This window comes from Aphelocoma coerulescens, chromosome 2, assembly GCF_041296385.1.
Source record: "Aphelocoma coerulescens isolate FSJ_1873_10779 chromosome 2, UR_Acoe_1.0, whole genome shotgun sequence".
In the NCBI taxonomy this organism is placed as follows: Eukaryota; Metazoa; Chordata; class Aves; order Passeriformes; family Corvidae; genus Aphelocoma; species Aphelocoma coerulescens.
Window position 1 is genome coordinate 119,925,436 of NC_091015.1, and position 26,439 is coordinate 119,951,874.

The window sequence follows — 26,439 nt, forward strand, 5'->3', positions numbered from 1 at the left end:
GAGACACTGTTTTTGTCCTTACTCCTAAGCAGGCAACAGCCAGCAGACTTCAGCCAGGCCCTGGGTAGGTTGATAAGACATTTCCTGAAATTAGAGTATGTCACGCAGACATTTGTCCAGCAGTTAGGGCAAACAGACAAATATGCTCTGCAGTACGGAAATTCAATGCAGAACTAGATAATCCCATCCCAATACTCCCATTAAGTGGAACAGATCTTTTCTCCTTATGAATGTTCTCAAATACTTTTGCCCTTCTACAATAGGGACTTTCTATTGTTGTGTTTGTTTGTTGTTTTTTTTTCTTCAAGAACATTGCAGCAAAGCTATTTACTGTTAAGCCTTCTATTTACTCCTCCCCTATATGCAATCTGGTAGCATCTACAGTTCAGAGGAAAAAGAGACCCCAGATTAAATTTCTAAGAAGTTCTTTTACAAACTTCTCCAATAAAACTCACTGGCTGCTAGAAGAAAACTTGTAGATTTGATGAAAGTTCTACGCTCTCCCCACCCCAAGCCGAAACAGAATCCAACAGCCTAGGATGACACATAATTTTTTAGATTCAATAAACTGCATGTGGGAAAAAAGACAATAGTAGAAAAGCACTGACTGTAGATTAACAGCTGATCTTTGGCACATGGTCCCTTGAAATTTTCTAACACTACTGTACTGGACTGCCCCTTAAGTATTATTTGTATGTCTAAGGATTGCTCAAACTAAAGAAGAGAGGGCTCAGGGCAAATTTCATCTACATAAATATCTGAAGGGAAGGTGCAAAGACAACTGGAGCCAGGCTCTTCTCAGTAGTGCCCAGTGGCAGGACAGGAAAGAATGGGCACAAGCTGAAAATCAGGAAATCCCCTCTGATTGTCACTTTTTCACTGTGGTGGTGACAGAGCACTGACACAGGCTGCCCACAGAGGTTATAGTCTTTATCCCTGGAGATACTCAAAAGCCATCTGGACAGGGCCCTGAGCAACCAGCTCCAGGTGGCCCTGACTGAGCAGGAGGGGTGGACCAGAGGACCTCCAGAGGTCCCTTCCAACCTCAACCACTTTCATTTTGCTCTTTTGTGAAATTAGGGTTTAGGCCTTAGCCCAAAATGTTGCTTCAGAGGTAGAGGAGATACAGGTCAGAGGAAGCTGTATTTCTGCTATCCATAGGCACAGATGCCTGCTGTCTAAGGTTTCAAGCTGTCTGAAAGGCTCAGACAGCTCATTTTAACCTCAATTTGATTTGTCTGACCTTGGAGCAAGATGTTTCACTGGAAAAACACACGATCCAATTTGGATGCATAGCACAGGATACATCCACAATTAATAATGTTCTTGGCATTTCCAGAAAGGTATACTACTAATAATACATGGATTACCACATTACCTAGAGGAGGTATACTATTATCTTGACAACTCAAGATTATTCCCTACCACAATGATAAAAACCTTGTTTATGGGTGTCCCATTAGTGCATGTCTATCAGGTCAAACCCACCAAGTTCCTGCAGATGCTTTTCTGCTACTGTAGCACCGCACAAGGCCTGGAGGCTGATGCTCTGACCAATTACACTGAATATTTCCAGACAAGGTAAGAATAGGTTTGTTCTCTCTACCCTTTATCCCACCATAGTTCTTGACTCAAAAAAAGGGATGTGCAATAGTGACACTATTATATTTCAAGATTAACAAGACGCTGTACTTCTATTTAAAGGTCAAACATACTTGAACAAGCTTTTGTTGTGGAAGCAGTTAGCTTTGCAACACAAAACTCTCTGAAGCAGATGAAAAAGTTTACAATCTACTTCTATGTTAAAAAGTACCCCTATGCTATGAATGTACACTGCAGACCCCCTTCAAACAGGCATGCTCTAAAGCCATTCTCAAAGTGACCTAGCATACCTATGGATCCAAGAGTTATTGCATTGATGTCCACGTTTTAACATTAATAATGTAGCACTGACAAGCCTGAGAGGAGGGAAAACATTCCTATTCAAAAACAACTGAGTTCACATTCATCTTACAAATGGCTTAACATGAATCTATGCAAGTAAAGTAAGCACATCACAGGTGTCACTCCCAAAGACAAGATATTCAGATGAGGGCTATGCTAAGAAATCAGATATTCAGATGAGGGCTATGCTGGGCATCTTTTCATACTGGACTCATCAGGATATTCACAACAAATGGATACACTTTATTTGTAAGAGGGCCTCTACCTTACCATTGCTTTGCAGCCACATTCAGTTCACTATAAATGGAGCATAATTTGTTTTGTGTGTGCTAATCAACCAACCTGGACAGCATAGGCCTGTATTTCCCATTTGCACATAACACCGAACACATTTATTGTAAAAGTGCATTATTGCTGCAAGGAGAGTGGTGTTAAGAACAATACAGGCAATATAGAGAAAGAGTTTACTAACATTCCTTTATGAACGGGCATGGCACGTACCTTCAAGAAAAACTACAGCACCAGTGATTTACTTTCAGGGTGTAAATACTTTCTAAACACAGCTCATTTACCAATTCTAGTGATAGTCTCAGTGACTCAGCAGCTAGCATTATGCTAAGGCATTTCATCACTGGACAACAGAGCAAGAAGAGATAACACACTTCTGAATACTAATATTAAAACAGATAAAGCTTTTAAAGTCACTGGTTGTCTGGGGGGCTGGGGAGAGAGAGGCCAACAAGTAAGTACACATTTGGTCACAAGATTAAAAAAATCAGACAAGAGGTCAAATTTCACAGTTGCTTACCTTGACTATAAAAATGGTATCAGCTCAAATGAGTCAGAAAAAAAAGTGCAAAAAGCAGTTTTAGTTGAAATACCATGATTGTGACCTGGTCAAGCTTAGGTTAAAAGCAAAAATCACAATGGACAACAGGCTCTTCCATAAGCACTAATACTGTCTAAACGGGAAATCATCCATTTTGTTCTTCACAGGTAGAAGACCACTATTTCATGGGACCAGAAGTGACTAAAATAAACCAACTAAAAAAAAAAAACCAGAAATAATAGCAGAAAAGTTTAGATTCAGTCAATCTCCTTTATTCAAGAAAAGGCTATACATGGACAGCTTAGTAGCCCGTAAGGCAAAAGACCTGGTATCACTGATGTTTAAGGAAGCCAGCAAAACTAAAATATACTAAAATGCCACCACATGACAAATTTAAGATGATTTGACAACTGTTAAGTGTCACAAAGCTTAAAGTTACTTATGCTGCCCAGAAACACTGCCTTTAAAACAGCTTCGCACAAAATACACACATAATAAAGAGTTAAATATTCTGTCTCCCTCAAAAACATGTGTTAATATCCAGTACTGGATAGGCTACATTAAATTTATATTTCATATGTGTAGAAAATTTTTTTTAATTATTACTCTAAGAAAATAGCTTTTATGAGACTTACACAGGAAAAAAAAGGCCTTATTTTCTTTTATATTAACTTTTCATAAATTAAGTTTCAAGAAAGAGAGGTCAAGAAGAACTGTACATCTCCAGAGAATTAGTAAATGTGCGTGACCACAGTTATCCAGTTCAGTGTTCCGATGTTTTGTGCAGCTGAGACACAAAACCAGACCACTCAGCCAGACGGCGACTGCAGTCAATTATCTTATATACTTGCATGCAAAATCCCAGCAAACAAAGTTAACAGGCATGGTGCTATGCAGAGAGGTTCAGCCTTATATCCTGCTTTTTTGCTGCTTCACTTTTTTCCTGAAGTGCTACCAGTCCTTAGCTGACAATACACTAACTGGCTGGGAGCTAACAAGCTTTAGAACTTTGCTGTTCAACCATTCTTCCAAAACACATCAGGTACAAATTAAGCCAGAACATGGAAAACAAACTGATCAGTTTTACATGCCATGATGACATCACAATGACATCAGAAGAATAAAAGTGTGCACCTTTTCACTCCAGTTTGTTTTTCAAGCATGAGAGGAAAAAAAACAATATTCTCATAGCACTAAGTAGTGAAAACACTTAGAGAAGATATCCATGTTATACATTTCTTTTTCTGTTTGTCTCCATCAGCTTGGAGACAAGAGCATAATTTTGCAAATAAATTCATAGAAAACAGAATTCCTAATTCATATTTGAGAAGTAAGGAATAGTACTCTGTCAAGTACTATTCCATTAAACTTGATTGCTGCTTGGTTTTTTTCTCCCTGCAGCCCCAGCTAAGACTGTTCTCTCAATGTTTTTGCATTAAAAATTAAATACTCAAACAAGTGGTAGACAAGACCTTAGAAGTAAACCTCAGAGCAGGAGCTGCAGAAGCACATTAAGGAGGAGCCTCATTTCAAATCTGTGTGTTTTTTACACTGTGTTTCCCCAGAGGCTCATGAATGGATTCCAAGTTAGTTTACACGAGGCTGCTTAACAACAACTGCCAACAAAACACACATCTACAGGCCAAGCTTTGAATAAGCATTAACCCACTATGGAAAGTGCAAGTACAAGTTAGCAGTGGGCCTCCAGTTGGGCTACACAGTGAGAGGCAGGGAATGCCTTCAGACAAGCTGTCTGACCAGCTTCCACGCAGGCTCTTTAAGCTACAGGTCAGCAAGACTTTCCCCATTGCTAGAAGTCAGTATGTCACTTTCTGTACTTTGAAATTAACCTTTTTACTTGTAGCTGGGGATATGTTGTATCAGCAATCTTGAAGAAAACAAAGAAATAAAAAACCAAAAACCTCACAAAACTACCAAAAAGGTCTCCAGAGTTGGGACCCTGCTGTACTAGAAAGACCAGAAGCACTTGCCTTTTATCCTATAGTAACATCTGCGTGTCCTTCTGTGAGCCAGAACCATCTTTCACCCAGAAGCCTTTCCAATACAGCACTTGACCAAGGATCTTATCAACTGCTTCAAAACCTATCAAGTGCTTCAAAAAAAGCACTCTGTCAACACACATAATACCCTTTCATAAAAGAACAGCAGTAATATTTATTTATCTTTCCCCTGAATGGAAACTCAGTATTTCTTATTTTAAAAAGCTTCTGTCTGGGCTGCTGCTTAGATTCACTGCCCACTCTGGTGACCTATTGAATCTTGGCTGCTCTAGGAAAATCTCAGAAAAAAGAAGTTATGTTCTTTAATTCCCCTACCTCTGAGACACTTTCACTAAGATGCTAAACTCCTTCCTCTACTGGTAAGGACATTGTCTTCAAAGATCTGTAGTTAGCTTGATACCTGCAAGACTTCAGTACACTGGTGGGAAAAAAAAAATGCTTACAGAGGAAAAACATTTTGCCACTCACAAACATCTCATTATTAAATTACTCCAAATTTAATATCTTCACTATAGAGCTTTAGCCTGGATGAAAAACATATACAGCACCCAAAAATTAGTACAGCAAGAATCATCAAGGCATGAGTAGAACTGTCGACATTCTAGCAGGAGAAACAACCTTCCAAATGACTTCCCTGTTGGTAGCTTTGTACTCTTATACACTGTGCCTACACAACATTCCACGACACTTTATATCCTGTGCTCCACTGCAGAAGGGAAAAATACCAGTCTTTATCACGGAGCCCATCTTAGCATAGAGAACCTTCCAATGAACTTGAAAACTTTCAAACAAGACTCAAGTTGCACTAGGTATTTTTAGTACATTTCTACTCATTTGGTGGAGAAGGGAACAAACAGGATCAAGTCAGTTACTGACCCAGAGTAAATAAAGGTTTTCTTGATGCAGGTACACCTTGATACTCTCAACATCAAACAGCTCTTCCTGTGTTTAGTCCAATCATCAACTGTCTGAAAACTGTTCTTCTTTCCACAAGTGTACAACCTGAACAACATTCCAGTTGTTCAGGGCATTGCTGACAGGCCTTGACGCACTGAGGTTTTCTCTTGGTCTCTGCTACTCTCAGCAAGAGCTGAACAGAATGGACAACGTAATTCCTTTGTGCTCCAGTGATTGAAAGGAATAAAAACAAAAATTAAAAAATAGGGCTGTCACTTGTTTCTAAGTACAAAGAGAAAAGATCAGAGAAACAAAGGCACTGGTTTTATCACCTGAGGGACTATGGACTCTGTTGTTCTAGGTCTAGTTCAATAGCCAACCAATACATGATCCCCTTACTAGACCTAACTCAGGAATCTTATCATTAACCTCTTTCTTAGCTTCTCTGATTTCAAGTCCCTCACCCCTCTTCATCTCTCGCTCCCAAGAGGCTCCCAAGACCTTATAGAGGTTAATGTAGCTGATGATATTGCCAGGTGGAAGAAAAAGACTGCTGATGGATGCCAGGACTTCTCTAGCAGATTTGCTCAGGGTGCCTTTATCGGCATTTCTCCCTTGACTGCAGAGTGTCATCACTGCTCTCCTCACCTGCATCCCCACAAAGAAACAGATAACAGAATTTCTCATTAAAGAGTCATCTGGACATAGGCTACAGGTACCTTCTTCATTCACAGTACAGTAAGGTAGAAGAAGGTTTAAGTGGTAACAGCTACACTCATACCTGTCTCCCAGAAGACAAATCAGAAATATATTACAGACAACTATTTGTATGCCAAAGAGCATGCAAGCATTCACTCACAAGAACACACACAGACACATCTAACCTTTAGACATTCAATTGTTTCCAAGAAATCGGAAATAAACTAAGGCAGTACACTGAAATTCCAGAGACTGATTTTTGCCAGTTGAACTGTGTGCACATTTTTTATTTACAGGATGTGCATACAAGAGATAGCACATTACGCCATAGGAAAGATAACTAAGTTCAAGGACTATGACCCACAGTATTTTAATATTAAAAAGTTTCTGTAGAAGTGATAAGCTTAACTGGTTATGACAAATTCTTCATAGCTGAATATACAACTCATTTAATTCAAAAAATGAAGAAACCTTTCCTGAATTCCTTATCTCATCAGCTAAGGTTTTTCACCAGCTTGTAAACAAGTCCTCTTTTTAAGACAAAAACAAACCAGAAAGAAAGACAACACCTGCAAAGCCACAGACAGACTACAAATGAAACCAGCTTACAACTGCTATCCGTTCTACACGCATGCAATACGAGCTCTTAATTTACTGTTACATATAACCCTTGATGGCAAAAGTGAAACTTAAGAGCCAAGATACTCATCTGCACACTTTACCTAGCACTGGTTAGAGAAGAAGCAAGGTAAGAAAAGTAAAAAGCTAATTTCTTTAAATAAATAAATTTTTTTCTATCGATTTCACACAGCTTCAGCACAGGTAGTTCAAGTACCAGAGATGAATTTTAAACTCATTCAGAAAATCTAGCAGAGAGAATAGCATGAAAAGAACCTTAAGTTCAACTGCTTCTACAACTACATAAAATAACTCAGGACACAAAAATTACTAGAATCAAACTGCTTTAGGAATGTAGGTTCTGATATTTGCAAGAAACAGTCCAAGGCAAATCCTGCTTTGAAACACTACTTACTAACCTTGTGCCAAAGTCACTGCAGAAAACGTTTCAAGTTGTGCTGGCCGGCTCCGACATCAACGCCCCAGTAAACACTCAGATTAAAGAAACCAAGTTACATTCCCTTTTGCCCTCACATGTTTTAACTATCTGGCAAAAAGTATCTGTGCTCGTATCTGCTTGACACTGAAGGGTTCATCCCAATGTCAAGAAGGCAGCAGAGCCACAGAACAGCAGCCCCCAGCCCATCACGCACGCTACATACCGCGGGACGATTTCGGGCCGGCACCGTTCCGAGGGAAGCCGCCCGGTTGCAGCAGCGGCGGCGGCAGCACCTGCCGGGCCGGCACACGCCGCGGGCAGCCCCTTCACCTTGCACCACACGCCGCGGGCTCCGCGGCCGCCCCGGCGCGGCGCAGGGCGGGGCGGGGGAGTCGCGGCCGCCCCGCACAGCCGGGGCGCGGCTCCGCTCAACACCGCTCCCGCCGGGTTCCGCCGGGCGCGGGGCGGCGGCACAGGAGGAGGAGGAAACCAGCCCGGAACGGCGGGGCGGCCACGCCGGCTCCCAGCCCGGCTAAAAATGGCCTGACAGACCGAGCGCGCCCGCCCCTGCCGCGCCCCCGCCCCGCCGCCGGGGCAGGGGCGCTGCCCAGCGCTCACCGCCGCGGCTCCCGGGGCGGCCCCGCAGGGTGTGCGGGTTCCCGAGCCCTCCGGGGCCGCCCCGCACGGAGCCCCGCCGCAGTGGGTTATTTTTGGAAGCTCCCCCCACCCCCCGCTCCCGGCTCTGCGGCGTCACAGCCGCTCCCGCCGTGCGGAGCGGGGAGGTCACGCCTTTCCCCGCGCGGGTGGCGGCCGGCGCGGGGCCCCTCCGCCCGGAGCCCCGCCGGAGGCAGCGGCCGCGGCCCCCGCCCGCCGGGCAGGCCCCGGGCCCCGCTCCCCGCGGCCGCTCGGAGCGTCCCCGCCGCCACCGCGCACGCCGAGCCCCGCACGGCGGCACCGCGGGGAAGGAGAAGCGGCGGACAGATGGAGCGATCGGAGATCACGCTCATGCACCATTTCTAGCGCAAGTGGAAGACGGCTGAAGCTGTCTATTTCAGTGCTGCGTTAGCAATTTTATCTGCAGACTGCGCGATTATGCTACAATTTCCAAAGCACAGAGATAAGTAACACTAAATAAAGTTTTCTCTAGAGAGCCAAAAGTGTGTTCACTGTAGTTATCCTTACTGAAATGGGGAGCCTCTCCTCATTAGTCAAGCAGTAGCTTTTGGTATGCTGACAATTTAAATAGAGGGAAAAAGAATTCTCCTTAAAGAGGCAAGATAAAAAAGCACCAGGCTTGAGAAATGTTCATTCTAGAGATAACCAGATTTCATGGGACATGCACAATATGGTTGCAAGGTTATATATATATATATATATATGTATATTGCTTTTGCAATGCCAACAAAGCTACAGTCTAGAAATCAACACTGAACAGCAAAGAACAGGGCCCTGACTTATAAAGGACAACAAAGCCAAACGCTGTGGGTTTAAGAACAGTACTGATCAATGAATGTAGCTTGGAAAGCTGCAAGTCTTAGTAAGAGATTGCAGCTGTAATTTCCCTTATGAATCTTATGGCATCTTTAAAAGCCTGCACTATATTCCCAAACTCAGTAGTTCGAAGTTTAAAAATACCAAGACAAAAAACTCTTCCTGTCATGATCGATGGATTTCACTAGCTATGGTGGAACATCAAGTTCACACCTCGGCCTATCCCTCTGTGCCCAAATCTATGTGCTTCCAGATTAAAATAAGGCCTCTATTACACCTACTGAGACTATTCAAGTTCAAGTAAGGTGAAATTACAAATTCACCATATGTTTTGCCATATTCCACTCTGGAAAGCTATTTTAGTCTGGCTTGAAGCAAGATGCCAGCATTTAAGGAATACTAACTAACACTATACACCCACTGTTGTAACAATTTCCCCCTCATCTGCAAATGAAGCTGGCAACTTTAATATCAGACTTTCTTAAGGAAAAAACTCAGTGTAAGAAAAGCAATGCTTGTTCCACTCTGCTAGAACTTAAGTAAGTCTAAAAGACTCGTGACTGGAGACAAAAGGACTTGGAAAGGAATGAAAAAAAACCAAACCTAGACAATAGAGCCAGTGTTTGTAGCTCACTGTTAAATAACTGGAAGACTAACAGCACCAACACAAACCTCATTTTGAAACACAGCTTACTGATGACAAGAAGAGCCTAACCAAGGGATTATAGTTACTGCAGTACAGGAAGACGAGTTCATTCCATGGTACTAGGGCATTCTCAGGAAGGAAGAAAAATACCAGCTCTCCTACTCCAGGAACTAGTGAATTTGACATATATTCCCAAATTGAAGTGTTTGCATTATGTTTAACACTATACAAGATATTTGTTACTGGGAAAGCCAGAAGTTCAACAAATAGCATTTGCACACCCACTAAGCACATGGTCTGAAAAACAAATTCAGAAGCAATATTGTTCAACACTTCAGTTAGCTAGTAAAAAGAAAAAAAAATCTGAAAACTAATTTTCTCAATATTTTGACCTTCAAATCAGCAAAGCAACAGCTTTATTGAATTCAAGCATTCAGTTTGAACATTGCAAGCAGTAGCTTGTAACCAAAATGTCTCTTCTGAACACCCAAACGCTAAGACATCCTTTTGAAGAGGCATATACCTACTCTTTCTCTAGAAGCATCAAATTTCATCCCATTCAGTATGCAAAAGGACAGCCTACCAACAACATGAATTTGTATGGCTTTGTGTATTTATTTTTGTAACAGGTAAGCAGGGAACTAGCCAAATATGCTAAACTGTTCAACCCTTTACAGACCCACACAGCACAATACATACCCCTTCTTGCTTTGTGAATAGGTTGAGGCACTCAGCCAGAGCCTCACATGTTTCCTGGGATACTTCAGAGACCACATCAACTTTCTGCAGGAGAGGAGAAGATATTCCTGAAAACACAAAAATATTAGTAATGTTAGAGGGACATTGTAAACTACAGGATTCTTTTAATCATATTTTCCTCTAAGTAATACAGACATAACATTCACATTCTACAGGAAGGCTGGTGCATTGGAAGATCTGTGGGAGGTTTTTTTTTTGCATCCTTTCCCTAGTACTGGTATAAGAGGCACATGAATAGATGGAGTTTCTCTTTCAGCATGGTTTAGAAAGCAGAGGCAGTAAGCCATGGCAGCAAGACACTGGAAAAGGGACTAACAACAGTCTTCTTTTAACCACTTTCTAGATTTTAAAGCTCCAGGTGACGGAACTTAAATAAAAAGGATACCGCACTGGTTTAATATAAGTTAAAGTGAAAAATGTAGTGTTTTTTTACCTTCTGTCATGTAATATATAGAAGAAAAAAAGCTTACCACAGTGCTCAGTGCAGCTGTAAATGTAGGTTTGAAAAAAATAGATGGGGTTGTAACTACAAGCACTGAACAATTAAAGGGGAAGATCTTATTTTCATGGACTTGTCTTACGTGTAAGTAGTAAGCTTCTCACCTTCTATCCTGACTTCTGTGGCCATTTATAGAAGGGACTGCATGTCTAGAACCAGCAGGAAATCATGACAACTCAATCAGCTGGTAGAAATTGAGTCAATCTGTGAAGTTTTGTGATGTGCAGCAATTCCTAGGAAATCAAGTAAGCCACTTTCTCAGGAAGCATAGTTGTTGCAATTAAAATAATTGCTACATTTAGTGCCTGCAGACTCCAGGATCAGTTGACACCATTTAGTAATACAGGTGCTTCAAGATGATGTCACGCCACTGAAGATTAAGAGGTCCATCAGTGACAGTTCCTGAATTTATTTTTTAACTTATACTGCTTATGCAGGACAAGATACAGTACATATCCACACACTAACTGTGCTCCAATACCAGAGCTCACCACTGACTCGAGCTGAGTCTTACAGCAGCTATTAAGAACAGCTAGGGCCTCTAGAAGGAGAGGCAGCACACCGAGTGCAGGAGCAGGAGACAACTTTATTTGTCATATACAAGATGCAGAAATCTCAAAAATAACTGGATCCAGAATAGCACGTTGAAACACAGAGAGAATTTTAAGTGTCAGGTGCCAGCATAGCCATTTTTATATTACTTAAACGTTTTTAGGGAAAACTCCATACACACAGAAGGCTAACTCAGAAATTTGCATTCTTCTGGAGCCAGAGGAGTCAAATACTTTAAAGATACCACAACAATGGGAGAACTGGAAGAACTACAGAAGTTGTCTCTGTTGTGACCTATAGAAGTCACGCATGAACTCAGAAACAGTTCACTGACCTAGCAAGTTACAAACATTCATTGGAAGGAAAACAGGAACTTATTACTGCTCTTGGGCAAGACCAGCAGTTTCTAGGAATGAGATAGCATCTGCTTTTGCTTTAGTATGGGTTTTGGTTGTTTAAGTTGTGTATGTCCTTTCTAAACATTTTCTTGTTTAAAAAAGAACTTCACTGTTCTTCAGGTCAGCATGATGGAGTCAGGGAAACTGCCTCTGTATTTACCAAAGGGAATTTATCAACCTTATAATAATTTTCAGACTGGGTTTTTTTTGTGAAAAAATCAGTTTTACTGTAATAATTACAAAAACTTCACACTCATATGTATTATGAAATGTCACTTTCCTTTGTGAAATAAAAATTTGGTAAAAATTCAGTTTATGAAAAAGACAGGGTAACATCAACGAGTAGCTTACCCCAGTAGCATATGGAGAAAAAGCAGTATTTTGGACTACTTTTGGAAAGACACAGGGATGAAAGAAGAACTTTTTTCTCCTCAACACTGGTATTCTACTACAGACTACAGATCTGTACAGACAAACAACTTGTTCTCTAATTTGGGCTTCATAATTTTAGCCACAATATATAACTAGGACTCATGCTCAAAGGACCAACAGTTAGGTGTTCTTACAGAACTCCTGTGTGTTTAATACATGAACACATACATGTTTAAGGCATTTAATAAAATAGGTACAAATCTCTAACATCTTGATGCCTGTGATATTTTTTAGCAGTTATGCTGCAAAAATCCAGGTACGTGTAAAGAATTATAACATTAAGTGAAGCCTGAGAAGTTCAAAGCTGGCATAAAAGTCATGGCAAAATCTGTGGAATATGTGCCATCATACCATGCCTCCAGTTCTCTGTATAGTCTTGTGATTTCACTGCTCTTTGTACCTGTGAGGAGACACTCACGCACTGCAATAAGCTACCAACTACAGATTTTTTTTTAAACCTTGAAGGACGACCCCTGTGTTATACTTTTATGATACTACTCAACGAGGACTATAGCTAGAGGCAGTTTTCACTGCATTTACAGCTGCTAATAACATTTCTTTCAATCAGCATACTTCTTAGTTGTTTCTCCAAATCTGAAATCTTAATTGTTAGCAATTACTATAATGCTACTTTATTTCAATCTTTTTTGATGGAGAAAACAGTCCTTATTTTCAAGCTCCTGAAAATTTCATTTTGGGGAAATAAAAGCATTCTGTTTGAAAGAAAAAATTAGTTGCTTGGTAACAAACTACATTTTAAATGAATAAGCTCTACCTTTTGTAGCATCCAAAGATTTAACCATTGCAACAAAGTCCGAAACCTCTTTACTGAGTCTTTGTTGGCATGCTTGTGCTTTCTGAAAGACAACAAGGATAGCTATGTCAGAAGTGCTTTGTTCTAAGGAAAGCATATGCTTACTCTCTTTACTATAGTGAAATTTTAAAATTTAGACAGCATTAAATCTTAACAAAGATTCCCAGCCCAGAGACTGATAATATTAAAACTGAAACAAATTACTTAAACTACCTTCAAAGACCCACAAGCTAACAAAATATTTATGCACATTTTATCGCTGACCAGATTTTGTTTCATTTATTGTAGTAGATCAACCCCCAAAGCTTTGTTGTATGCACCACTTTTGCTCTTTCCCTCATTCTTTATTGGACAGTTTCAAAATCCAGGAAGAACAAGTGCTTGTTCTTTGAGAAACTTAAGGACAAAATAAGCACATTCATAGGTTAACTGATAAATGGCAAGTACAGTGACATGCAGGAACCAACCCCAAGATCACCTTTCAAGCCTGCATTCAAACCTGGAGACAGTTATCATAGAATGGCTTGGGTTGGAAGGGACCTTAAAGATCATCTAGTTCCAGCCGCCAGCCCTGGGCAAGCACACCTTCCACTAGACCAGGTTGCTCAGAGCCCCATTCAACCTGGCTTTGAACACTTCCAGGGATGGGGCATCCACAGCTTCTCTGGGCAAGATGTTCCAGTGCCTCACCACCCTCTGAGTAAAGAATTTCTTCCCAACACCTAAACTAAATCTCTCCCCTTCCCACTTATCCTATCACTACATCTAGTGTGTAATCACTATTGCCCACCTGGCCTGTGTAAAAAGTCATTCCCCCTCTTTTTTATAAGCCCCCTTTAAAAACTGAAGGCTGCAGTGCGGTCTCCCTGGAGCCTTCGCTTCTCCAGCTCTCTCAGCCTGTCTTCAAAGAGAGGTGTTCATTCATTCCCAGTGATGACCTTTGTGGCCCTCCTCTGGACCTGCTCTAACATGTTCACATCTTTCTTGTGCTGAGGACCCAGAGCTGGATGCAGCACTCCAGGTGGGGTCTCATGAGGGCAGAGTAGAGGGGGAAAATCGCCTTCCACGCCCTGCTGGCCATTCCGCTTTTGACGTGGCCCAGGATGCAGCTGGTCTTCGGGGCTTTGAGTGCACTGTTATCTATTAAATAATACCTAAATAATCCCATCTTCTGTATGTTGCTGGGGACTGCCAGTGCCAGTTATCCTGCCACCGCTGCTCTGCCATGAGCTACTTTAAGTTCTTGTACTAAAAGGAATGGTACAAGCCACTTGGAGTTTAGCCACATGAAGATTTTTGCACTGAAGTATCAACTTTCCCTTAAAATAGAAGGTTTTAGAAGTATACGTAGAGCAAAAAGCAAGAATCACAGGCTGAATGCTAGAATTGCCAAAGACTACTCATTTCCATTGCAGGTATGAGCCGTCACTGCACAATGCATCTAATGTGATCTGAGGTGATAAAAGATCGTTTCTAAAACGCTTCTCGTTTCTAAACGTTTCTAAAAAGCTCGATGTGGGTTAGCTTCGGTGACACAGACTGGAGGATAACAAGTACAGTACGCAAGGCTCCCTCTCCTGGCTGAAACTCTCAACTCAAGCAGCTTTCTATCTTACAGCAATGCTGGCAAAAGCGACATCACAGCCCTGTAGCTATGATAAACATGCCATTTTAGCCACACAGTCTGAGCAGGAAAACACAACAGCAAGCAGTGCAAACACACAAGCAGCATTGATACATCCCTGGGAGGAATCATCACTTTTAGTCAAAGGTACACTGAAGCATTTCAACACAAAATAATACTAATCTGCAACTGCCCAGACACATGAGCCAAATAAGTATTCAGTACATACTTTCAGAGTGTCCTGCAGGTCTGTAACAGATACTGCATCATCATCATCATCACTGCTCAGCTGTTCCTGTGCACAGTAATGAGTGCTATATGCAGAGTGGTCTTCTATTGCTTCCAGCCAACTCTGGAAAGGAAAAAACAGAGTTAATAAACATTTCAAAGGTCATCTGCAAAACACAGCATCATGTATGCAGAACAACAAAGTTTTCTCTTGATAGGAATAAGGCAGTCATTAGTAAAATGAGACGTCTCAATAGGCAAGATATAGATTGTTAGAAAATGTAACATGTATTGCAGATTAAATACTCTGTGGGCAGAGCACCATAGATTTAAGTTATTAACCCTTAAGCACAAATGTAACCCACTCCTCAGTCTATCCAAGGTCACATAAAAAACCCTCTCATTAATTAAAAGACTGTAGCGAATATATTTTGCATCTCTGAGTTTCTGCTCAGACAGCAAGTTCTTATGCATGAAAAACTCTGTGCACAAAACCTCAAGTACTGTCATCATTAAGAGGCAGATTCTTTTCCTGTTCATTGGATCACAGAGTGGCTAGGGGTGGCAGGGACCTCTGAAGGTCATCCAGTCCAAGCCCTCTACTCAAGAAAGTCCACCTAGAGCTGGTTGGCCAGGACATCCAGATGGCTTTTGAAAATCTTCTAGGATGGAGATTCCACAACTGCTCTGGGCACCCTGTGCCAGTGCATGGTCACCCTCACATTTTTTTCTTATATCTAGAGAGAAATCCCTGTGCTTCAGCTTGTTCCCATTGCCTCTGGTCCTGTTACCAGGCACCACTGGAATGAGCCTTGCTCTGTCCCTTTTTGCACTTCTCCTCAGGCATTTACATATGCAGCCAAGTTTCCCTGAGCCTCCCCTTCTCCAGACTGAGCAGCCCCAGCTCTCTCAGCTTTTCCTAGTAAAAGTGATGCTCTGATCCCTTCAATCACCTTAATGGCCCTTTGTAAGGTTCTCTTCAGTATGTTCATATCTCTCTTGCTGTGAGAAGCCCAGAATTGGACACAGCACTCCTGCTGCCTCCAACTCCCCCAACTCCATCTCTAGTTACTACACCTGTAGAAGTACAACAGTGAATATACTACAAATAGCTCTAAAAACCAGATATCTCTTGTTTCAGACCCACCTTTCAAGAAAATATAATTTATTAGGTCATCTGGGAATATGGTTAAGAGTAGAATGTACCATTAAAGATTCTTTTGTTTGGAATAATGATCTATGAAAGTGCAAAAGAAGGAGGTTGCAATAGAAGTTTATCACATGGAGAAGTTAATGAAAAACAGGAAGTTAGATAACAGGGCATCATAGAGGCACAGAGCTGGAAAATAAGCACTTATTCTAAAGAAGAGATAATTACAACGGGTCCATTTTTTGCTGTTTAATCTATAACCCTGCTAAAAAATTTAATATCTGCACTTATGCTACCAAGTCCTGATGATCAAGGTATGAAACATGCTGCTAATAATGCATCCATAGCAAATAGTATGCAAATTATTCATTACAGAAGTTACTGTATTTTAATGCCTTTGATAAAGGGTCATTATTACCTCTCTAGTTTGAGAAGGAAGGCTATTTTTAGGAATCTTGAAACGATGAACAGTGTCATCAAAACATCTGACAGAAAAGAAGCAACGGTCTGTAGATTTTATCTAGAGCAATGTGGAGAAAACACAAAATTAGTATAATGAATCAGTCAGAAAAAAAATGAAGAGTAAGCTAAGTAAAAAATTATGCTTAACTCAGAAGTTTTTGCCTCAGTCTTGATCCAAGTAATTGTAATTTACAAAAACCTTGGTCGGAACAGTTTCCCAAAGTGTGTCATTACATCATGAATAGTAATATAGAGGTTCTTTATGTCTAAATATTGTATTTGTATTTATTTGCACCCCTTGATTCAGACAAAACCTCAGCAATGGTTCAAAATCACCAATATTAAGGAATTTGTAGATATTGAAAAGCAAGAGTCACTTTTCCATACAATATGAGTGTATATATATAAGTGCAGTTAACAGAATTTGTGGTGCCAAACTAGGATGGCACAGTTATAGAAATGTCAAAATTATCCTAAATGCATGATCCTTAAACACTTCATCTTCCTGTGCATTATGACACCTGGCCTTTTTTTCTCTGTTTAGCCCTTCCAAAATGGATTCCCACAAGAATAATGGAAATTAGGGAAGTTTTCCAAAAGTCACCTTCAAAATTGACTAGTCCTTCAGCTGAGATCAGCTTAAGTTATGCAATCAGTCACAAGTAGCCAGGGACAGCTAAGGAGGAATAGGAGCTTTGGCTATTCCAGATCACATGTTTCAAACTGACCCGGTCTGCTTTCAGGATGCCTTGTGTGTCTAAATCTTCAAGACTTTAGAAAGCAGTGAGGGAGCTTTACAGCCACTTTACATAAAAGAATACTTTGCTTAACAAGAACAAGCGTTTCTTTCAACAGCACAAGCTTTCTCCCTATTTTATAACAAAGATCAGGTTACCAATCCAGCGGAAGTATTCATTAACCAGGAATGGAATACAATGGAACATAAAAAACCAGCTCAGTAGTTACAACACACTTCACTTCCTACCGTGCAGACAGCTTGTGTTAGATGCTTGCATCCCTGACGATGATCATTATTCACTGCATCAGCTCTTTGAAAGAAGAAGAGATTTAGTAAAGTGAAGACAGGATTTATTTAAATCACTTTTCAGAAATTTAAACACAGAAATCACTTACTGTCTCCGATACCAGGAAAGGACTCCATGTTCCAGAACTATCCAGTAGAGTCTCCAACCAAAAAATCGTGAGCTCTAAGAATTTAGTGAGAGAGGGGAGAAAAAAAAAAAAGCCAGGTACACATTTGGTGCAGACAGCTCAGTGGGCAGATGCAGTGTGAGCTGCAGATTGAGCTCTGGGTGGTAGGAGCCCGAGGTGAGAAACCATGAACTGGCACTGACCCTCTGCTTAACCAAGGGCACAGCGACTTGTGGCGTCAAGAGCTGAGGACTCAGCAGGAAGACCCCAGACTTTCACAAACTCAGACTGCAGGGGCAGAAAAACCCAGAGTTCCTTTGTTTGGGTCCCTCCTCAGAGGCACCAGCTCAAGATGCTATTTTGTTATTGCACCACGATTAAGGTAAGGATCCAGACATCTGAGACTCAGCTACGGGAAACCAAGGGTCAACCTTGTCTGACTGAGTGTGATGAGTTTAGGGAGCCAAGCTGGGCACCCCTCAACTCACTGGAGCCATCAACTGCAAAGGGGCTTCAGTTCCAGCAGTTAAAAGTCTCTGGTGGAAGAAGTGTGATAGACAGAGTGACTCCTGCATGGTCAGGCAGAGAAGCTTCCTTAACACTTAAATTAAACACAGTAAACATTACAAAAACCTTTTAGGTTCTGCATATCCTGATGACCACAGCAACCTGAGAATATTTTACAATTGCAGCACTGCTCTTGTTTTTGGAACCACCTGAAGATAAAAGTTGAGCCTGCTACTCAGTAAGAACTGAAATATTAAAATGTTCCATTTTTTTAATATTACAGGAATTGTTGGTCACCACCCAATTCTATTTTATAAAATCAAATGAGAAACAAAACATGTTGAGATATCCAACTAAAACATTTTATCTTTCTCAAGCTCTAGTACACAGTTCTCGTTTAAGAACAGTTCCTTATATTACAATTGTGATATAGGAAAATTTACACTGAAGAAAACTTTGAAGATTTCATTAAGCAACATAATTAAGCATTCACATAGACTTTCTTTTAAGAAGGGAAAATAGATTCACTTGTGCAACACAGAAAAACAACTTTTAAACTCTTTGAATGCCACCTTCACATTAAGTTTTAAAATTTTCTGAAGATGATGGCAAAATATTAGTCACAGCTTCTTAAAGACAATGCATCAGTCATAGATTATCAAAGTAATCTATCAAGGAAAGAAAAAACAATAAGCATTTTGCCCATGACACAGACAAGGAAAAAAGCCTTATCACGGTGAAGTTTTGCCACAAAAATTACCAAGAAACAGAAATTTTAGGGACTGAGGCTAAGATCAGGGTGCCATGAATCTAGTAGCCACTCCACCCAGCCAGCCCATCTATATATATTAGACTAAATCAAGCCATTTAGCAAATGTATTATAGAAAAATGCCTTCATTCATCAGTTATAACTGAAATATAGAAAAAGGACATACTGACATACTTTGAAATCTTACAAGCTATTTTAGAAAAGGAAATAAGACATACCTTCCATAGGAGACCCTCATATCGTCTCAAAGGTTTGTTGATAACCTGCACAGAAGTTAAAGCTCATATAATAATAGCTTCAACTAGACAGCCTTGGCATTTTAAATTGATACAAAAGTTCCTACCTTTCCAGTTTTACCTGCCAGTATCAGTTTCATTTCTGCACCCTGGGCTAGATCAAGGGGTGTCTGATCTGTTTAGTAACAAGACAAGGCATGAAAATTTGACACAAATAAACTTAGATGTACTTAAAAATAATTTGACACTCTTTACTCATCAGTCTGGCCTCCAAGCATCTACAATTACTTGGAATTGGGGAACATAAACTCCCCAGGAGCAGAAGACTAAAAAGGGTTTTGAACTTTAAGGCCCTGAACTGCCTGTCAGAGTTCTACTAACTACAGAGCCCTTTGCCCTTACTGATTTAAGTTTGTTTTTAGCTTCCAGCTATAAAAAACATTTTAGAACATTCACAAATACCAAGACACAGGCATCTTTAAGCAGAGGACAAGAACACAGTTTGCATAACATTTGCATCAAGTTTTCATCCTTTTGGTTTCATCAGAAGCCTTCTTCTGAGGAGTCACTTTCTCTGGGCCACATTTTCAATCTTGTTTTTTGTTGTAATCTGTGTTCAGTGTTTAGCATCAAGAAAACAAAAGCCAGGCACATTTCATTGTTAAGAAAGTAATTAAATTTTCTAGAAATGGGTAAGTTTGGAAAATAAAAGCACATACAGTAAGTATTTTGCTGCAGTTCTTCAGCCTCTTGCAATTTAGTCACTGTTGGCCTTCCTTTACTAGTGATACAAAGCTTGTAAAGCACCATAAGACTTTCCCTGATAACTCCACAGTAGGTAACATAGCTTACAGAAGACACTGAATTTGTGTCTCAACATTTAATATGCTTTTCTTTTGATACTCACCATTTTTGTTTCGTATTTTAGGATCTGCTCCATTTTTCAGAAGTTTCAATGCACAGTGCTTATGAGCACGGTATGCTGCACAGTGCAATGGTGTGTTCCCCATCTGATCTGTACAGTTGATATCAGGTGGTTTGTGCTTGTTTAACTGGAAAAAAACAAAGTTCTTCTTACTTATCAATCTTCCCCCTCATCCCAGATGCCATATTGTCTCTTCTAAAAATCAGTTGTTCCTAACTAGGATGCTTCAGTGTAGATCTGGCAACAAAGAGGGCATTTAACAAGTGTTATGACAAGGGCAAGGACTGCAACAATCAAACAAGACATTCAGCTAGAGCGAGGAACTTCTGTGTTTTGCTTACTATACTCCTTCCACCCCTGCTGCACAATATGGACACATTTTTCCTGCTCAACTGCATGGTGCCAGGGAAAGTTGCCCAGTATAGCAGTTCAGTCATTTATACACCAGAATGGCCCTGCCCAGTTCTACTACCAAAAACCTACTGTTCTTCACAGAAGACTGCCAGGCACAGTGTAGGAGTTAACACAGGCCAGTGCTAAATGCAGAAAAAGATTGTGCAGCCACCAGTTTCAGAGAGTAAGAACTCTGTACTGAAGGGTGGCAGACCTGCCAGTCTCAGTGACAGATATCCTAGGCCATTTAGAGCTCCTTGAATAGGCAATCTGTAACACAAACAGCTTTGCTGCATTCTGAAGTCTAACTATTAAGGTAAGAGCAGCTATGTAACCAAGGGAAAAAAAGCCCCAACCCAAATTGAGTTTTACTTGCACACAATATAAATGTTTTGAAAAACTGACCCCATCAAAGAGAAGGGCCATTAAGCATGACACTGCTAACTACCCCAAAAGACCACTACACTTCTGCTCAAATATGTGGCTACTGGAGTTGGACTGCATGATCTGTAGAGGTCCCTTCCAGCCCAAACCATTTCATGCAATATCAGCTACTTAAACTCACAAGCCAAAAGGGAGTGCCTTAATAGAAAGGCTAAATTACTGATAAGCAGCCTTAGGAGACCAGAGTCACAAGTACGTGACAACAACTTTAGAGAAACTCATTTTAAGTATTCTCGTTAGCCATATGCTACTTTTGAAAAATTACTCCATAATAACAGAATTCCCATGGCCACAATCTAAGTTAGCATCAACAGCAACCACATTATATGTGCTTCAGAAATAGTTCTATAAAGGATGAACTACTGTTCTATAAAGAAACAACTACTGTTGTTTACAGATCAACTGAGAAGAGAACAAAAGTCAAAAAGAGGGAGCTTGTGGAAGTATAACCTCATTAACATGGTAGTCAAATGCTTGCATTCCTGAGGAGTCCTTAACTTTAGATCTTTCCAACCAGCTGTTTTACATTTACTTTGTCTCCTGACTTCTTGCCTCCATACCTTTTAAGCCACATGCCTGTGCTTTCAGCAGCTTATGCCATTTTACAAGGGAACACTTGGAAGAAAGTTTCATGCATCAACTCATTGTGATAAAAATCTCTCCAGTCACTTCAGGAACTGTACAGTACATTTTTTGAGAACTCACAGGAAGAACACACTGGCTTTGCCTCAAGTAGACTAAAGAGCTGGGGTTAACATACAGCTGCTGAAGATCTAACTTCTAGTAAATGACATGTTCTGGTGTTCGGTGTCACAGTAAAAGTAAATGTAAACAGCTAGTGTTTTATGAGCATAATAGTCTGCTAAAAAAAATGTACAGTAGGAGCAGAAAGGCCTGAACAGGCAAAGCAGGCAAAGTATGAGGAATTCTGGAGCTAAAGGGCAGTTCTGAAGAGCTACACAAATGACTGACAGATGTATTAAGGGTGGGAAAGTCAGAGATTTATACCATAGACCTGTAAGTGTATTCCAAGGAACACCTGGTAAGAATTGACTTAAAAACTGACTCAGGGTCAAAAATATGGTAAGTACTTTGAAAAGGTTTAGGAGTCAACATACAGCTGTCCTCACATGTACAGAGCTCAAAGATACCAAATATAAAAAAAAAGAAAATCACTTAGAAATTAAAATGTTCACAGGGAGAGTTACATGCTCACACGTAGTTACATGCCACATGAGAGAAAGCAGAGTCTTTAATGACAGATTTCTATAAGGAGTCACCTTTTTTCTGATTTTTTTTGTCACATCAGCTTAAGAGTTAGTCAGCAGACGTGTAACAAGTGTTAAAATTATCAGAATCAAGGACAGATAACTTACGTCAGTGTATTAATTACAATTAGTACAATTGTGCAGTGTATTAATGCACTATTCTTCCACATCTTAAGGGCTGTGTACAGTTCTAGTTCTGTCTCCATTTCAAAGAGGACAGCGCAAAAACTCAAAATAAGAATTACAAGAATGACCAAAGATTTAACAAGAGTTTCCATGCAAGGAGTTAGAAAGACAAGGGCTCTTTGGACTACAAGAAAAAAATTTAGAGGGGGGAAGTAAATTCTGAAGAGGTGTTCACTCTGGCTTCTAGGCAGAAAAATAAACAACATCAAGTATCTCGATATACAAATGTCACATTTGTGGATTTTGATGCCTGAAAAGGTATTACTAAAGGTGCTAAGTAGGTAGAAAATGTTCCATACTGCATGTCTTCCTTCCAAGGACACTCTTCAGGACTCTCAAAAGCTTGAGTTCAAGCACTGGGACTCTGCTTCAAAACCCAACTGGATTTCATCCTGAGCAATCTGCTCTAGTTCATTCTGCTCTGCAAACAGGATCTGGACTAGATCATGTCCAGAAGCACCCTCCAGTCTTTCTGTGATCTGCTTCTCCCACAGCCTTACTATGGCACCACATTGTTCATCTGGGATTACTATGAGTGTGCACACACACACATATACAGTTTTCAATTTCTGCTCAGCATGAAACGGTGTTGTGCAGACGACTGTCCAATAAAACCTACAACAGATGCTAATGACAAAGAGCTTACTTTCAAGAATAAGACAGGCCACATTGTGGTGAAAACCTAGGCACCCATGACATTAAGGTATCCACAATAACATAATAAGCTTATCTCAGCAGACCACGAACCTTCACACTGCTGTTTCCAGCTAACTAGCTAATTCTTTCTAAAGGATTTAAAACCATGAAAGAAGTTGAAAACCATTGGTTTTGCAACCTCCAACAAAAAGGCTGGAAAATCCTTGAAGGCTCAGCACCTTACCAATATAAAATGGTGCACAGCACTAATATTTCAACGTCACAGCCCTTTGAAATGCAAGGCACGATGTCATATTTTGTTACATTAGCATTATAGCTTGAATCACTTGACTTGAATTCTTACCAAGGCAGTCAGTTTTCCTGTTTCCCCTTCTCTTGCTGCTCCTAAGAGAAGTTCTTCCAGCTTCCTTTCTTGTGTCCTTTCCACAGCTATTAAAAACAATAAATAAAGGTAAGATCAGTCTCAGTAAAGTATGTATAAAGTACAGCATTCAAAAAACTATAGCAAAACAAGCCTAGCAAAGCAAGAGCTTCCATTATTATTTATTTGGGACAGGTATTAATAGAATATTTACTCAGAAAAGTCTGTGTCAGAGCAAAAATATGTTCAAAGCACATAAAATTTGACAAGATGTGCAAGTTTTTATAAACATATATATTATTTTTCCAACACTTAAAACCAAGACCACTCCCTGCAGAAGGGAAAATGGTAACTATGCAATACTCTCATCTCAGATCTTCCCTATGGTTTTTTCAGCTTCTCTTTTACTCTTCTTGTCATCCTACCAAAATTTTATTCTTCTCTAATGATTCAGCAGATGAGCAGTGGAAATGAGTTATCTGTGCATTTGCATGTAGAATCAGAACATTCTTATATGCAGTCTGGGGTAGTGGACACAGCGTTCCAGCAGTATTTAAGAGTATCACATAGTAATACCAGGAAGCAACACAGTTTTTGAACTTTCCAAAACTATAATCAGTGAACTAGGCTAGTATTTAGACACAATCTGCCTCACCTCTGACACGTGTGAGGCCACGAAGGAAACAAGGGGAAGGGTTTCTATTTTTTATGCCTTTTGACACGTCTAAGACTGCAATAGCAAATCCTAAACCTGATCCATAACTGGGTCACCTTCTCAAACTCTTCAGAATTTTGCTCTCTTAATGACTCAGTTGACACAAAGTCACTTACTGTTCTTGACTTGACTTTTGTCTCTTCCAGTGAGCCAATGCTTTGACTACTCATGTACCAAAGCTGTAGCAAGGACTATCCCAGCTGGACTGAAATAAATACCTGAATAATGCTATTTGTATTCATGATACTTAACTCTCAAGTCACACAAAAACACCACATATCAGTACTGCAGACAAGAACCAAAAACTATGACTTTTTTCTTTCTAATTACCAAATTTAAATAGAAAATTCAACTGAGCTTCTGTAACTTGCAAGAAAAAAAGCACCTTTTAGAATGCACACGTTAAAAAAACCCCAAAACAGACTATGACCTATTAAAGATACCTTCCAACATATTCCTTATGTCTTTGTCATGAGTAACTTCTTTTGCAGTCTCTCCACTCCCATTAACAATAGAAGCATCAGCATTATGCTGCAAGAGTAACATCACCACCTCCTGAAAAACAATTTGAAAAACACTGCTTAACTGCCTGTGCAACTGCAAGGCCACAGTCAGGCTTCCCAGCTATGGGCATCCTGTAAGATGAGCTTTGTAACCAACGGCTTCTCACCACTGCTGGTTTCTTATGAAAACAGGAAGGGATGTTTTAGAGAGATTTAAGAGCGAGACCGACTGCAACCTTTCTCTCCCATCAGTCAGGCTGAAGGAACCAACAGGAGTTACAGATGAACAGACTGACCCTGAAAAGCTGGTGTACCTGGTGTGAATGCTTAATTTAATAGAAAAAATAGTATAATTGGCTCTTTTGATGAGACAGTAAGTAGCCACTCCTTCTGAAGGGCCAAGATGTTATCCATAGAGGTAGTACTAGTTTTGGAACGATGGTGGCATATGGGAAAAAAATCAAACTAGTGTCACATTACAAAGGCCTATAAAAAGCTCTTTAGTTCTAATTAACTATGAAGAAACAGCACTTCCAGACACCAAATGGGCCTGTGTGTCCTAATTTAAGAGATTTCTTTCCTCTCCAGAAGCTACTAAGATTAAAACAATGTGGTTTCTCTCTGTGGTTTTTTTTTTAGACAGAGTTATACAAGCTAGGCAATGTGCCTAATCCTTCTGAACACACTGTACCAAAACAGACAATAAGTCATTTTTAGACACTGTAAAAGCATCTTTTTGAAGTGATCTTACTGCTAGCACTTTCTTAATAATTCTATGAGTGAGGCCCAAAAAAAGCCAGCGTACTTTACCTTACGCCCTGTGAAAGCTGCACGATGGAGTGGAGTGTCCCCCATGTCATTCAGCACATTCACATCTGCACCAGCCTAAACAGCAAGACCAAAAGACATCTGAATGTCCTTGCAACAAGAACTACACAGCTATTCCCTCTGACTGGGGGGGAAGGGGAGAAAGGACACTAATGTAGGCCTCGTGGCAAAGCAGATCAAAACTGTAATACAGTTATCTTGGAAACAAAGATAAAATACTTATCTAAGATTCATAGCCAACATTCTCTAAATTGCTTCAAAAAGGAAAAGCCCCTGCATTTTTTCCAGACATCTCTCCCACTTTGAAGAAAAGGGTATATGGAAAATGAGTTTAATACAAGGGGTGGGGGCTGTTGTTGTCTTGGTTTTTGTTTGGCTTGGGTTGTTTGGGGTTCTGTAAGTCTTTGTGCTGAATCTCCCTTCGTCACACACTTTCTCCATCCTATACCTTTTATCTGAAAGGAAGAGTGTTTGCCACACTGCAGAGGCACTGTTCCAAGAAACCAAGGAATCCTATCCTCCTTTCATTAAGCATTTCTTCTACACCACTCTACCTAACCTCTCAAAGGGTGAAAAAGAGGGCAGGGCATACTAAACTTCATCACGTATTTTTAGATCATGTGATTTAGCCAGGTCATTGCTGCCTGCCTAAAGTTAACTGATGAACCTGACTAGATCCAGAGCTCTGTACCTGGTAATGCCTCCTTCACTTGCTCTTTGAGCACAAAATCTAGGCACAAGTACACAGACACACTTATACATGCCTAGCTTTCAGAAGTGCACAGCCTCACTTATTTCTCACCTTATTCTTCAAATAATACCCTTTCAAGAGCCCTATCAAAGGAACAAAAAGTACAAAGTTACATATACTCCTCCTACTCTTGACATTGGATGCTTGATAAATGCATTAAGTGATAAAACTTTACCTTTTGCTTTAAATAGCCTGCTTGAATTGAAAATGGCATTATTTACTGAGCAAGTGTGTAGGCTAG

General features: G+C 40.4%; 1 protein-coding gene across 3 annotated transcripts in view; it reads right to left on the reverse strand.

Moving 5' to 3' along the window:
* OSBPL1A (oxysterol binding protein like 1A) overlaps positions 1-26,439 on the reverse strand; it is a 79,707-nt gene that overhangs the window by 39,646 nt on the left and 13,622 nt on the right. The window contains exons 5-16 of one of the 3 annotated variants that reach the window (XM_069004619.1): positions 25,430-25,504; positions 24,560-24,671; positions 23,384-23,469; positions 20,075-20,219; positions 19,275-19,342; positions 19,150-19,194; positions 17,637-17,710; positions 17,488-17,551; positions 16,459-16,560; positions 14,892-15,014; positions 13,000-13,081; positions 10,284-10,390 (exon numbers count right to left, since the gene is read on the reverse strand). In XM_069004619.1, coding sequence (XP_068860720.1) covers positions 10,284-10,390; positions 13,000-13,081; positions 14,892-15,014; positions 16,459-16,560; positions 17,488-17,551; positions 17,637-17,710; positions 19,150-19,194; positions 19,275-19,342; positions 20,075-20,219; positions 23,384-23,469; positions 24,560-24,671; positions 25,430-25,504 — 1,083 coding nt within the window. Of the gene's footprint in view, positions 1-7,670; positions 7,955-10,283; positions 10,391-12,999; positions 13,082-14,891; positions 15,015-16,458; positions 16,561-17,487; positions 17,552-17,636; positions 17,711-19,149; positions 19,195-19,274; positions 19,343-20,074; positions 20,220-23,383; positions 23,470-24,559; positions 24,672-25,429; positions 25,505-26,439 lie in introns of those variants that run through there. The other 2 variants (XM_069004620.1, XM_069004621.1) reach the window with 2 other exon arrangements.